General features: G+C 55.6%; 1 protein-coding gene across 1 annotated transcript; it reads left to right on the top strand.

Annotated features, from left to right (window-relative positions):
• Positions 1-1541: 1541 nt before the first annotated feature.
• Positions 1542-11521, top strand: GRHPR (glyoxylate and hydroxypyruvate reductase). Its single transcript, XM_045840510.1, has 9 exons — positions 1542-1686; positions 3069-3199; positions 3876-3948; positions 4497-4613; positions 5826-5914; positions 6970-7074; positions 7821-7956; positions 9302-9432; positions 11194-11521. Exons 1-9 carry the CDS (start codon positions 1604-1606, stop codon positions 11313-11315), a joined length of 987 nt encoding a protein of 328 aa, XP_045696466.1. The 5' UTR covers positions 1542-1603; the 3' UTR covers positions 11316-11521.
• The last annotated feature ends 2801 nt before the right edge of the window (positions 11522-14322 follow it).

Below are 14322 nucleotides of genomic sequence, written 5' to 3' on the forward strand. Positions count from 1 at the left end.
TGCGGTGGCCTAGCAGTGCAGATAACGGTGTGTGGGTATGACATCTATTAATGTGTTACTTAAAGAGAGGGAGATGGCAGGGTGGAGCACTGGCCAGGAATCAGGTGACCTGGGGCGCCGCTCTGGCCTCTCCTGAGACTTGCTGTGAGGCCCTAGGCCAAAGAGGTCACCTCTCGTCCCTGTCTCTGTTTGCTGTCTGGGGCTGGAGGTGGCAGAATGGATCAGATAAACCGAGCAGAGAAGAGACCAACAGGCAGGCCCTTTGCCCTCTGGGTGCTCCCAGGCCTGGGAGCAGGTACAGGAACAGCCTCCGGCAGAGATAAAGGCAGCAGAGCTGAGGGACAGGTCTGGGCCCTCCCACTTGCCCGAGGCTGGCTTCAGCATGTGTCTCTGACCCACTCCCAGCCCTGGGGGACCAGTGCGTGGGTTTCCTGGGATGTGCTACTGGTTGCTAAGCACCTACTGTGTTACCTGCTGTCGTAAGCACTATGCATAGTTCATCCTCTCAAGAAGCCACGAGGCAGGCAGGTACTACCCATTTTGCAGGTGAGGAAACACAGAAGTTTAATGACTTGTTACTGGTACACAGCAGAGCTGGGAAAACCAGTCTGGGTCCAGAGCCTGAGCTCCTCACCGCTCTCCAGCACCACCTCTGTGCTTGATGGACACCTAACACCGCTGGGGGCCCATGCACATGTTGCTTGTTTAATAATCACGGTGACTCTCAGAGGTAACTGCTCATAACCCCATTTTGTGGCTGAAGAAACTGAGGCTTAGGAAGAACGTGAACTGACTGAGACCACAGTTTGCAAATGCACCCAGATTCAGACCCAGTTCCACCTGACTGCAAACTCCTGGCCTGCCCGTGACCCCACAAGGCCCCACCCAGCACCTTGGCCCTTGCCCTACACACGACCTGCCAGTCATCTGGTGACAAGCAAGCTGAGCGGCCCACGTCCAGTTAAACCCCACCCCCCAACTGTGGGCTTCATATGGAGAATTGCACCAAGTGTTAAAGAGGCCATTGCTGGATTCAGAGGCCCTGGTCCAGCCTTCTGTGTTTACACAATAGGCCAGGGTCAGAGCCCAGCTGTACAACCAAAGGTCCCTGCTGAGGAAAGTAGGACCATGGTGGAACAGACCTAGGAACGTGGTCAGGGCACTCGGGCCCTGGAAATAAGGACAGTCCCTGCCTACATCCCCCTCCTGGGAACAGACACACTGGCCGCTGTAGGCTCCCGGACAGACGCCCCAACTCACTCACACAGGGCCCTGGGTCCCTTTACCCACCCCAGGCTCCAGACACCCCTGTCAGACCCTGAGCTCCTGGGTCAATGGGTGCTCACAGGGAGGCCCTGGGGGCCACGGGTCACAGAACCAGTCCCAGGTCCATTAAGGGTCGATCGCACACCCACAACTGCGGGAGGCACACACTGCTAGAGCCAGAATGAGCATTCACTCGCCCCGCCTCCGCCCCCGCGCCCTGCCCACACCGCGCCCCGCCCTCTTCAGCCCCGACCCGCCCATTCCGAGGCCCCGCCCCCAGGTTGTGTACGGCTTCCGGCCCGCGGGGTCCGGTCAGTGTCCAGCGGGAGCAGGTTGAATGAGGCCAGTGCGACTCATGAAGGTGTTCGTCACCCGCAGGATCCCCCCCGAGGGCAGGGCAGCGCTCGCCCGGGCCGCCGAGTAAGAGCCCGACAACCCGCGCCTCTCCGCGCGCCGAGCCTCCCCGCACGGCGGGCGCGGGGCTGGGGTGGTGTCGGGGAAGGGGCTGCGGAACCCCGGGCACCTTCCTGGGATCTTAGGCACCCCCGCACGCAGGGTGACTCAGCGTCTCCAGGACCTACTTTGGGGGCGCCCGGGCGGACAGGCCGGGGGTGTTCTTCAGAGGCCCTGGTCACTTTTGGTGGGGAGAACCGGACCGTCACAGGGTCCCGAGAGAGCCAGAACTGCTTTGGGGCCTTTGCGGGGCTTTCCAACCTGTGCCCGGCCGGGGACGGTCTTGGAGTTTGGGGGAGGCTTAGAGAAAATTCTGTGGGGCCCAGCTTTGTCCAGGCCCGTTGCAGGGACGCGTGGGTCTGCACTTCCCCTGCCGCTTGCATGGGAGTGAGGAGAAAGCACTGGCTGGAACCCCTCTCAGTGACAGGCTGGGGGCAGGTGGGAAACCGCTCGGGATGCAAGGTCTGGGCTGTTAATCCTTTAACTTCTAAGGTCACTTGGCAAAGTCAGGAACGTTGGCAGTCACCGGTCTGGTCCTTCGCACGGTTGGCAGGGGCCTTTGGTGGCACCTCTGAAATCGAACATTGCATGCCAGCTTTGCCAAGTGTTTTATATACATAAACTCTTTTAACCCTTGCAACACTTTGAAGTTGTACTGTAATCCCCACTTTACAGATGAGGAAACTGAGGCTGGAAGAGGTTAAGTACGCTGCCCAAAGTCGTACAGCTCTGCATGTGGCAGGGCTGGGATCTGAACTCAGCTCTGTCTGACTGCAGTGTGAACACTGCATTATACAGGTCTGCACTGCCTACACCAGGCAGGAGGAGGTGGAACCCAGCCTCAGATTCCCTCATTTTGTTCAGTGCAACAGTGTCTTTGCTGAGGACCTGTGTGTACCCAGCATTGAGGGGGAAGGGGGGAAGGCAGAAACAATGGCAGTTGTAGGCCCTTGTCAGCCCTCCCTGTTTTGTGAGAAAACTTCACCCTCCAGCCATGCTGTCAGAACATTTCTTTTTTAAAAAAAATATTTTATTTATTTTTAGAGAGAGGGGAAAGGAGAGAAGAAGGGAGAGAAACATCAGTGTGTGAGACAGATCAGCTGCCTCTCGCATGTGCCCTAACCAGTGCTCAGTCCACTGAGCCACACCAGCCAGGGCTCAGGACAGCTCTGAAGTCGCCCGTACTCGGCCCTGACTCCCCTCAGCCAGTTTCAGGCAGTCTGAGGCCCGAAAGCAGAAGGCAATGTTTCCCACGCTGAGTGGAGGACTGCAGATAAGGCTGGGGGACTTTGGGGGCCTGGGAGGATCTCCGGGGCTGCCCTGCTTGAGTGGTCTTTCCTTTGCCTCAGCTGCGAAGTGGAGCACTGGGATTCAGATGAGCCCATCCCCAACAAGGAGCTGGAGCGAGGCGTGGCCGGGGCGCACGGCCTGCTTTGCCTCCTCACTGACCGCGTGGACAAAAGGCTCCTGGATATCGCAGGTGTGTGCGTTGGGAAGGTCTGAGGAGGATTCCGAGGTGTCTTGGCCTGTGGGCCATGTCACCCTGTTGCTGCTGGTTCCCTGAGCAGGTCAGCAGTGACCTCTCTGCGTCTTGAGGGCACTGGCTGCAGGTCGGCCAGAGGGAGCAGTTGTGTGCAGCTCCATCCGCTACACACATCGCTGCTCTCTCTGGCTGGTGACTCCCTAGAGGGAGACTTTAGAGGGGCAAAGACCATGCACGGGGGCAGCATGGCGTGGGGGAGAGCAATTTCAAGGTCCCGGGCCCTTGTCTGGCCCTGCCACAGCCTTACTTTCTGACCTGCAGCAAGGCCCTGCCCCTCTGGACCCATCTAGAGCAATAATCCCCAACCTTTTTTGGCATCAGGGACTGGAATCATGGAAGACAATTTTTGCACGGACCTGGATGGTGGGGGGGGGAGGGTTGATGCAGGGCACAGGAGGCGGAGCTCAGGCTGTAATGCAGGCGAAACTTTGCTCCCTTGCCTGCCGCTCACCTCCTGCTGTGCAGCCCAGTTCCTAACAGGCCACGGACCAGAACCAGACCTCGGATCAGTACTGATCCACGGCCAGGGACTTGGGGATCCCTGATCTAGAGCATGCGGGAGGGTTTGAACCTCACGAGGAAAGGTAAGAATGATGCTTTTTCTGCATAACAGGGCCCAATCTCAAAGTTATCAGTACATTGTCTGTGGGCGTTGACCACTTGGCGTTGGATGAAATCAAGAAGCGGTAAATGCAGCGTGGGCTCTGGAAGGGGGTATGGGGTGTGAGGAGTGACTACCAGAAACAGGAAGAGGAGCTGAGTCCTCATTTGTTTTTATTTTGTATTCCTGACTATTCAGTGGGAACGTGAAGGGCTGATGATAAATCTGTCTATATCGACACAGGCTCTTAAAATAAGCCCAAGGGGTCAGAAATAGGGGGGTAAATATCTGGCCAGGTAGCACCCTTCTACATTCATTATCTTTTTTGACCCCGACAATAACCCCTTGAAGTAGAAAAGGCAAGTATTATTATTTCCCTCTTTAAATGAGGACATTCAGAAAGGTTAAGTAGTTACTTGCCCCAGACTTTGGATGCTGGTCTCTCATCTTCCTAAATCGGGAGATAATCAAAATGGAATGAGGGCTGACAATCACTCAGTGCTCATTTACAGCTCTGAGCTTCCTGGCAGGCAGGGCAAAGAGGGAACAAAGCAGCGTCATGGAAATGTCCCAGCGATAGAAATTGGTGAAGATGCTTGAAGCCAGTGTTACCTCTAGATGTTTGATTCGTAGTGGGATCCGTGTGGGCTACACCCCAGATGTCCTGACAGATGCCACTGCGGAACTTGCTGTCTCCCTGCTGCTCACCACCTGTCGCCGGCTGCCGGAGGCCATTGAGGAAGTGAAGAAGTAAGTCAACACCTGGAGGGAAAGTTGGCTCTCCTCAGCAGCTGGCTCCTGAGCGCCCAGTGTCATGCTGGCCCAGATGTGATCCCTGTCCCCAGATATGCCCCATCTAGTGAGCGGGGACAGACTTAGCAACAATACTACAGTACGAGGCAGAGCTGAAATAAACAGGCATGAAAGCAAATCGTGAGAGAAGAGGACAAGGGAAATGAGGAGGTGCAGGGAGGACTGTGGATCAGGGAAGGCTTCATGGAGGAAGTAACAGGTAGCGTCCCTGAGTGCCCCATTCCTCACGCCCAATGCAAAAATACAAAAGCTCTGAAAACTGAAGGTTGTTTCATAAATCTTTTGGCAGCAAAACTTGAACTAACAGGAGACTGCTTAGTGGTTTTAATTTATCTGAGTCAGCGAGAACGTTCATGTTTCGCTGCAGATACACCAGGGTGCTGGGTACAGCGCACTGCCCCACATGGGGCTGAGGGGGTATGTAGAATGTAGTAGCATGTGCACCAGACTTCGTTTCTGAAATCTGGCCTGCGGGTTTCGGATCAGGGGTTTGGGTCTGCTTATCCAGAGCTGGGGAGGCATTCCAGGTGCACAGTCTGGCCTCAGCAAAAGCAGGCCCCTCTCTGAGAATGGGGACCGGAAGCATGCTCGGAGCAGGGCTGTGACAGGGGCAGAGCTGGACAGTGTCGTGGGGTTGATTAGACACAGTGCTGAAAATCCCACTCACCCTCCTACTGGGGGCGGGGGCCCCGTACCTTCAATGGAGGTGACTCAAGACTGGCTCTGTGCCCCTGCCCACCCAGGGCAACAGGGGGTGGGCCCGTGGCTTTACATTTTGTTGGTTCCCTGAGATCCTGAGTTTGCCACCTGCTGCTCCCAGCTCCGCCCTGGCTGTGTGATCTCCGGCAGGTCAGCATTTCTGGTCTTAGTTTCCCATCCGCTAAATGGGATGAGAGCTTCTAAGGCCTCTTCCGGCCATTGGGTTCTGTGTTCCCAGCGGCTTTAAGGAAGAGTCACTCCTGCTGCTTGTCTGCGGCACTCAGTGGCCCTGGGTACGGCTTATGCCTCTCAGTCGTTTGACCTGGAGAGCAGGGCCTGTTCCTGGGAACACAGCCGCTGCCCAGGGGTGCTGGGTCTGTGAGTTTTCAGTGGGCCTCTGCCTTTGCCGGAGGCCAGGGCCTCTCACCCTCCCTGTCTCCCTCCCCGCAGTGGCGGCTGGACCACGTGGAAGCCCCTGTGGATGTGCGGCTACGGCCTCACGGCGAGCACCGTCGGCATCATCGGGCTGGGACGCATAGGTGAGGGCCCTACCTGCCCTCTTGCCCACCCCAGGTCACATGGTTTGGTTTAGGTCTCCAGCGCCATTTACAGCTTCATAAAACATAGGCCAAAAGAAAAATAAAGAAGAAACACAGGAGTTTCTTAAGAACTCACCCAGTGATGGAAGCAAGTTGCAAGAGCCAGGGTTCTTTATGACGGTGGCTCGTGCAGAACAGATGCACGAGGCTGGCTGGGTTGAGGCCTGTCAGAGGGGTTTGCTGTGGGGGAGCCTGTGCTCCCCAAGGCCTGGGTTCTGGAAGGCATTTGACTCATGCAGACGTTAACTCAGGAACTAGAGGGTCCTGTGGGCCCAGCTTGCCTGTGATTCCGCAGATGGGGCGGAGCCGTTTTGCCTCCTCTGGCCCCCACTTGGAGAAGCCTGGCATAACGGTGTGGGCTCAGCCAGGCAGTGGTCGGGTTCTCAGGCACCCTGCGTGGTGCAGAGGTGAGAGAAGGGCACAGTGTGTGGGTGGCCTGTCTGGCCAGCTGGTGGCCCTGCCTCTTACACTAGAGAGTTGCTTGGAGAAACCCACGAGCTTTGGGGCATGTGCAGAATGTGAAAATCCAACCACCCAGGCCTGTCTCAGGAACAGCAGTCATGACAAAGTCTTACAGATTTGCAGCAAGCTGGCAGATTGATGGTGCCACCAAAAAGTCATTGGAGGCCTGGGGCTTCATTAGCAGAAGCAGAAGGTCCAGAAGGGTGGGAGGGGACTGTTTGGTCAGACCTCTCCTGGGATGCCAGTCCAGTTCTCGGGAAAGGTCAGCAAATGGGCTTCAAGATGGCAGGACAGCACACACCACAGAGGCGCTGCGGTGCTGTGTCCAGGCCTCTGAGGGGCTGTCACAGGGACCCCTGTGGGCAGTGGGGGCTGGCTGGGGGCTGGCTGCACTGAGGCAGGACCAGTTCACGTTGGGACTGTGCTAATGAAAGTGTCTGCCCCTTGCCCCCAGGGTCTCCCTGTTCTGGGAGCGGCTGCCCCTGCCTTCTGAGGGGTTGGGACAAGCTGTGACTCCGACTCCTTGTCTCTAGGCCAGGCCATTGCTCGGCGCCTGAAACCATTTGGGGTCCAGAGATTTCTGTACACAGGGCGCCAGCCCAGGCCTCAGGAAGCAGCAGAATTCCAGGCTGAGTTTGGTGAGTAAAACCTTGATTTCCACGGGAGCCCCACCTGTGCTCCGTGATGGCTGAATTGGTAGGCAGAACACAGGAACTCCCGCTGTGTCCAGGGCCTGCCGTGTCCCTTAGTGTTATCCGGTCTACCTGCCTCTGGGCAGAGGCCACTCAGGGGACGCAGAGACTTATCCAGACCACACAGTGAGTTCTCCCGGTGCCAGGAGAGCACTGCCGGGCTGCCTCCGAGCCCGTGTCCCCATTGCACATGGTGTGGGCAGAGCAGCAGGGACGATGACAGAGGTAGAGAGCTGCTGGGAACTTCATTCGGTTTCCTTAAACTGGTGGGCATTGCTCACCCCCAGCCCGGGCCCAGGTGGATCGGCCCTGGCAGGGTGCACGGCTCGGTGTGCAGAAACAGGCTGGGTTCCAGCCATTCCTCACTCCCTTGGCCCGTTGGGCCCTGACGTTGGTGGAAGCCAAAGTGGCCCAGATCCCACTGGGTGACCCTGAACAAGCTCCTGACCCTGGCTGGCCTCAGTTTCCCCATCTGTTAGACCAGGGGCTGGGCGAATGATGAGAAACACCAGGGTCCCACGAGTAGCTGTCAACTGTACAGTTTTTTAAGTCATGCAGGTGGAAACGAGGCCTCCAGGAGGCATCTGGGGAGTTTCCATTATGGGAGGGGGAGGACGGATCCAGCCTCCTACCCTCTTGCTGCCTGTAACCAGCACTGAGCATGCGTCTGATGGGGACCCACCCTCCCTCAGTGTCCACCCCCCAGCTGGCTGCTGAGTCTGATTTCGTCGTTGTCACCTGCTCCTTAACGCCTGCGACCAAGGGGCTCTGCAACAAGGACTTCTTCCAGCAGATGAAGAAAACAGCTGTGTTTGTCAACATCAGCAGGTATCCTGGGGTGGCACCCCTGGGTGCCTGGGCAAGCCTAGAGAGGGGCTGCCCTGGTGCTGCAATCTGAGGTTTTTCTTCCCCGAGGGTTGCTGAGGAGCCCTCGGGCTGAGCTTGCCACGCCCCATAACCTAACCAACCAGCCACCTCAGAGGTACAGGGAAGGCTGCGGAGAGTGTCCGGTGGGAGGAAGATCTGTGAGAGCAGAGCCTGGCCTGTCTGGTTCCCCCAGCCTTGCTCAGGGCGGCTGGGCACCTCACAGCGTTGGTTTAGGGAGTGAGGACGTGACGGCTTGAGGTTCACAGGCATCCTTGGGCAGCCCCTGTTCGTCCAAACCACAAAGCATTGGACCTGATAATTTAGCAGCCCTTCGGGGCCGACCTTCCATCGCACTGAACCTGGGTCTGTCTGTGAGTCAGGGACAGCTCGCAACTTCACGCTTCTGGAAGCCAGGCCCAAAACTCAAATTGCCTTGTTCCTCAGAATGTGCCCAGGATGCCTTCAGGCCTCTCTAAACCCTTCCTCACTGGTGCCCTTTGAACCTGCTTAAATCAGTTTGGAGGCAAATAAAGGTGAGGGAAGAGGTTGGATGAGGTTGCCCACCCCCCCCCCCGCCCCCACCAAGGCTCTCCACCCCAGAGGGGCCTGTAATTCCTGGTGTTTAGCTACAAAGGAGGTGGCCTGGAGGTGGAGTGAACACAGGGCTCCCGCTGACGGCTGACAGTGCGACGGCTCCCATTTACCGAGCACCCACACGGACCCAGAACTGTGCAGGCTGCTGTGTTACTTACTATCGTACAAGTATTATTCAGTGCCCAGTATGAAGTCTCTGGCAGATTAGTTCTTTACTTCGGTGGTTCAGTCATGGGAGGGCAGGCCGCTCACTCAGATGGATGAGGTCGCATGTCACCATCTGCCCTTGTGTCGCATGTGTCACGCCTGCCCTTGGTCCGGCAGGTGACTGACGGCAGGCGGCCTTGCTTCTTAGTGGGTGGTCTGGGGAGCAGCCCGCTCAGAAGCCCCTGGATGGGGCCCTGTTCGTGCAATCGTGCAAGTCAGTAAGCTTTCAACCTCCCAGCACTCCCGGGAGTGAGGTTCCTCCTGCATCCCAGAGGAGGAACCTGAGACACAGCTAGAAAGTGGCAGAGCTGGGGTTCCCTGATTATAAAACCTGCCTTGCTGGTTTTATACAAACAGATTGTAAGGACCATAAGGCTCATTGCTTGAGAGGCCAGTGCCAAGTGCCAGGTTGGTGGGAAAATTCATTCCATGGGTGGTTCTGCCCTAAAGGCCAGCCTCGGTGGAGGGAGGTGTGGGGCACCCACGTGGCTGCTGTCGTTCCCAGGGGAGATGTGGTCAACCAGGACGACCTGTATCAGGCCTTGGCCAATGGTCAGATTGCGGCTGCCGGGCTGGATGTGACGACCCCAGAACCGCTGCCTACGAACCACCCTCTGCTGACCCTGAAGAACTGTGGTAAGCACTGAATTTCTGCCGTGCAGTCAGCCGCTGCCTGGGGGGACCACAGTAGTTAGAGGTGGCCGGGAGGTGCTGTGTGGAGCTACCTTGAGCAGAACACAAAGGACACACCCAGGGACCATAACGTTAGTGCCATTAGAGGCACTGGCGCATGCCGACAGGGGCGGGGCCTCCTGAGCAAGCTCCCCCGGGTCTGTGTCCCTGAAGGAGTGAACGGAGGTGGGGCCGAGTGGGTTTGCTTACAGAGAATGGGTTCACTGGGTGTCTTTTATCTGTAGCTCTCACGGGTAGGACCCATCACTATAAATTGCTGCCACCACTTTAAGCGTGGGAAGTCACAAGTGAAATTACAATACTAATATTTATAACCTGGACCAGCCATTAAGCTGTTGTCTCTTGGCTGCAGACCTACCCCTGGGTGGTTTGCTTTGTGGTGCAGGGGCCGGTTCTCTAAATTCTCCCGGGCTGGGCCCAAGGCAGCGGGACTGGGCTCCCTCCCGCCTTCCCGGGAGCGGCCGCAGCAACACTGCTTCACCGCAGCAGCCGTTCCTCCCTGTGGTGGCCGAGGAATCCGGTTTGCAGTCTTCCCAGAACGTGGTTAACCATTGTGCCCCCTCAGAGGAGCCACAGCCAGTCCATGTCCTGGCCACAGATGCCGGAGTTGCAGCTCCCAAGGGGCCTCCCTTCAGTCTTCTCAGTGTGAACAGTCCCACCCTTCCCCTCACGCCCCTGGTATCAGGGAGGGAGATGCTCCCGGCAGTCCTTCTCTGCGGTACCTACGTGCGGTGGCTCTCAAACTATTGTGTTCCTCGGTCACCTGGGAGGACAGGTCAGACACAGGGTGCTGGAACCCCAAGGTTTCTGCTTCAGTTGGTCTACCGTGCTCCCGGGCCAGGGCTGCTGGGAGCACTTTGAAAACTACTGCCCTAGTGTTTTTAGCCCCGTTACCTAGTTAGCAACGGTATACCTTGAGTTCTTTGTATTAAGTGCTCTCTGTTCAGGTAGCTGGTGTGGTTTCTCACACTAATATATAACCACGGTTAGGGCGGTAGGTTGTCAGGGCCAGACCCTGTCCTCTCTTTATATTCTGCATTGGAAACCCAAAGAGAAGGTCCTTAGCTGCCTTCCCCGCAGTGAATGCCCCCATTATTGTAGCCCTTGGAAGCTTGACTGTTCCCACCCCCACACCAGCCAGAAAGGAGCATTGGCTGTGATGTCAGGCCCGCCCGTGACCACAGCCGGGAAAACTGTCCCCATCCCCCCAAGGCCCGGGAGTCCAGTTCAGCGCCCGGGTATTGCTCTCAAAAGGCACTCTTTGCAAGTGACCTCATTTGCTCTGTGCTGTCCAGCGTTTCATCTTGTTGTTATTTCTCCAGAGAGAAGCCCTGTGGCGTCACTTTCAGGGGCGCAGGGTACGGACGAGCAGTGGAATTGGCACCACTCACTAGCTGGTAACGGAAGGGCTGAGTGCTAGGTGTGCTCCACGCCCCTTGTGGGCTGATGCCCTTTCTTACATTCAGGATGCAGCTCCCTCGTCTCCCCCGCTTCTGGGTGTCAGTGACCTGGATTTCCTTTCCTGTCCCTCTGACCCTCAGCCTCAGGGGAGGGCAGTGCTGAGGGACAGGAGGGAAGGCAGATCGAGGAATCCTGAGGCAGGCTCTCTGTTCTTCTCACCAGCAAGCCACGACCATGAAAGCAGGGCCCGCTCTAAGGCTCCTGAACCCGCCGCTTACCTCCCTCTCTTCCTCTCCTTCCCAGTGATCCTGCCCCACATTGGCAGTGCCACCCACGCAACACGGAACACCATGTCTGTGCTGGCAGCTAACAACTTGCTGGCTGGCCTGAGAGGAGAGCCAATGCCCAGTGAACTCACACTGTAGCCAGACAGGACACCAGGGGCCAGGCAGACAGTGCCCGAAATGCTGTCTGGGTGGCAGGCTTGACCTGGACCCCCAGGGCGGGAGCCAAGCCTGGTCTGTACCGATGCTGCAGAAGGAAGACTGGTGCTGGTGGACGTGCCTGCCACGTTTGTGGCTGGAAACACCCGGGTCGAAAGTGTGTAACTGTATTAAATAATTCTCTGAGAGACTGTGTTGGCCTGTAACTGGGAGGAGCTAATGGTAAGGCATCTGCTTTTCTAACTCAGGGCATCTAGTGACCTGTGCATTCAGCTTCCCACCTCCGTCCTCACGCCCTCGAATTTTAAGTATTAGAACCTGTCCAAGCCTTACCCCTCATCCTCTGCTCAGATTCCCTCACGCCTGCGTCCCCAAGCACAGGAAAACCATAGCCCAGTGGTGGCCATGACACTGAAATCTGCTGCCTAGACCACTGGGGCAAATTATATACACACAGCAAAGCGAACCAGGGGAGAATAACTGGAAGTGAGTTTCTTAATATTTATTTTAAAATTAGTTTCAGCACCACCACACTTTGGTCCCTCTGTCTGCCTCGTCCCCATCCCCAGCCCCGGGTGGATGTCCTTGTTCTAATTGCCACCTCACCCTTCCCCAGGGCCAGGCCACCAGCATTGCCAAAGCCCGACTTCTGCTGAGGGAGCCAGGTTCGGCCCTTTCCCCACAGCCACGCCGGACTGGCGCGTGGTTTTCAGCCTGGGGGCCAAGGAGGGGAGTGGCAGAAGGCGTGAGACTAAGCAATAAACCCAGGCGGGCTGAGAACACAACCTCACACGTGCCCACGGCCCGAAGACGAAGGGTGCAGGCGAGGCAGAGGGGACGGAACTGAGGGGCATGACCAACAGTCATTACCGAGAGCTTTAGAGTGTTTTCTACAAGACTTGATTTAAAAAAAATATTCTGGTCAAAGCAGCATTAGCAGAGAAAGTAATACTACATCCCTTTATTTTTCATTTTAAAATTAACCTAAGTGCAGAAAAAGAACACATATTTAGTTAGATTATGAATGTGACAAATTTTTTATTTCAAAATCTCAAATTTTGACCAGGAGAACACCACTGACATAGGTGCCCTGATAGAACTTTATGATTTGATCACCAGAAATGATTATGCCAGGCTATAATTAAGGCTAATCAATCAAAATCCAGGTACCCAATACCAGTTAGAATTCAGGTAGAAACTACGGATCACAGGAGCCCTGGACTGGTTTCCCAGGGAGCCTCTGAACTATCTTGTAAGCGCTACAGCTTGCGTGAGGACGCCGGCCCGCACGCTTGCTTCTCTCACATGGAAACTGATTGACTAAGAGGTAGATGAGCAATTCCAGATCCCACCCAGCAGAGGAAAGGCAGGACTCCGGCCACTGCGCTGGAGACAGGCCCCGAAGCAAAGTCCACTTAAGCCTGAGATGAGGTGAGGGGCAGCCTCCTGGCACCACCCCCTTCAGATGGAAGGGAAGAAGGGCTGCCACTGCTCTTCCCAGCGTCACCGGTTCTTCTCCCCAGGCCCAGGCAGGCCTCTTGTTGTCCATGCGGACCCACCTGTCTTCCACGGTTAATCTCACAAGACACTGGTCCCCGCGTCGTGTAGAGGGGTGGATGTAGAGCCTCCTCACATCAAGTCAAAACCCAAATGCTGACAATCAGCCATACACACCCCTGAATTTCACAGGTGACACCAAGTCTGCCAGTGGTCTCTTTCCCACAGCTGCTGGAAAGGAGCGGAGTCTGTTTCCTTTCCTCCGTGGGAATCTGTTCACAGGAGATGCTAGGCCAACTATGGACGTTATGGGTTTATCCACAGACAGATGCGCATCCGCAGACAGTGTGCGTATCCACAAACAGTGTGCATGAACTGCACACACTATACTGAGAGGAAAAAGGCTAATTTTTGTTTTAGGCTACACATATTTAACTTTCTAAACAGAAGAACCAAAGGATTTCTCTCAATTATGCACAATGGTTGGTGTCTTAAAAAGCTGTATAAAAAATGAGCACATGTTCATGCATGATTTAAACTGACCTCAGGAGCTCTACGGAGACACAGTAACTTGTGCTGTTCCCAGGAAGCGCTCAGCCCGACACAGGTGCCACAGCAGCCCTGACAGCATGGGGCCGCATGACTGCAAGGTGGGCTGGGGGGGTGAGGCAGTGGGACCTGAAGAGGCCCTGGACAGTGACCCAAAGGTCTCTCCCAACAGTCTCAGAATCTACTTGGTGACTTCTAGTTCTGGGCAATCCAACTGTCTTATAAAGCCTGGAAAATAACCGTGAACACTGCTATGTTTAGATTTCAAACACTCAGTACTGGGCCGGGACAACAACCAAAGTTCACCTTCTGCACTTCGGAGTATATAACAGTAATAACACCTGCGGTTTTTGGTTAGCCTGTAACCGAAAATAGCAATCTAGGCCTGGGAATGAAGCCTTACAGGACGTGAGAGGGTGAAGAAGTGAACAGAGAACAGGTGTGCCACTGGGTGAGCCGTGTCGGGCCAGACTGGCCCCGAAATCTGGATGGAGCAAAGGGTGAATGTGCTATGACAGATCCCACCAAACAGGACTCCACATCATCGGAACAAAGACAAACACTAGCTCTTTTCTGACTTCCAAACGTGGAATTGTAACATATGTATACAAGTTGGTTAAAATACTGCTAAAACAGCACACACAGAAACAATATCTTACTTATCACTCCCTACAAGTACACACTGCATTTACAACTTTGTTTTTAAAACCAGGATAATTGTTAAAACATCTATCTAACAGTGATGTTTTCAAAAGTATATACACTTAACAGCCCAGAGAATGCTCACTCCGGACCCAGTGTCAGCACCATCGAAGCGCAGTGTCTGTGACTGCAAATCAGACAAAAATAAAAAATACAGTACTTCTTGAGGCCGAGGACGTGCTCATGATAGGCTTTAAAGCATTTGTGGCCAACAGGTGTGTCGTCCTCGAGGGCCTTTCAG

This window comes from Phyllostomus hastatus, unplaced genomic scaffold (assembly GCF_019186645.2).
Source record: "Phyllostomus hastatus isolate PE091 unplaced genomic scaffold, TTU_PhHast_1.1 phas_contig_34, whole genome shotgun sequence".
Taxonomy (NCBI): Eukaryota; Metazoa; Chordata; class Mammalia; order Chiroptera; family Phyllostomidae; genus Phyllostomus; species Phyllostomus hastatus.

Excerpts from the sequence above, each read along its gene's own strand:
- GRHPR (XM_045840510.1), top strand. The coding sequence starts at position 1,604 with ATGAGGCCAGTGCGACTCATGAAGGTGTTCGTCACCCGCAGGATCCCC. Across the intron at positions 4,614-5,825 it reads GCCATTGAGGAAGTGAAGAA|TGGCGGCTGGACCACGTGGA; the intron begins GTAAGTCAACAC and ends CCCTCCCCGCAG. Across the intron at positions 9,433-11,193 it reads GCTGACCCTGAAGAACTGTG|TGATCCTGCCCCACATTGGC; the intron begins GTAAGCACTGAA and ends TCTCCTTCCCAG.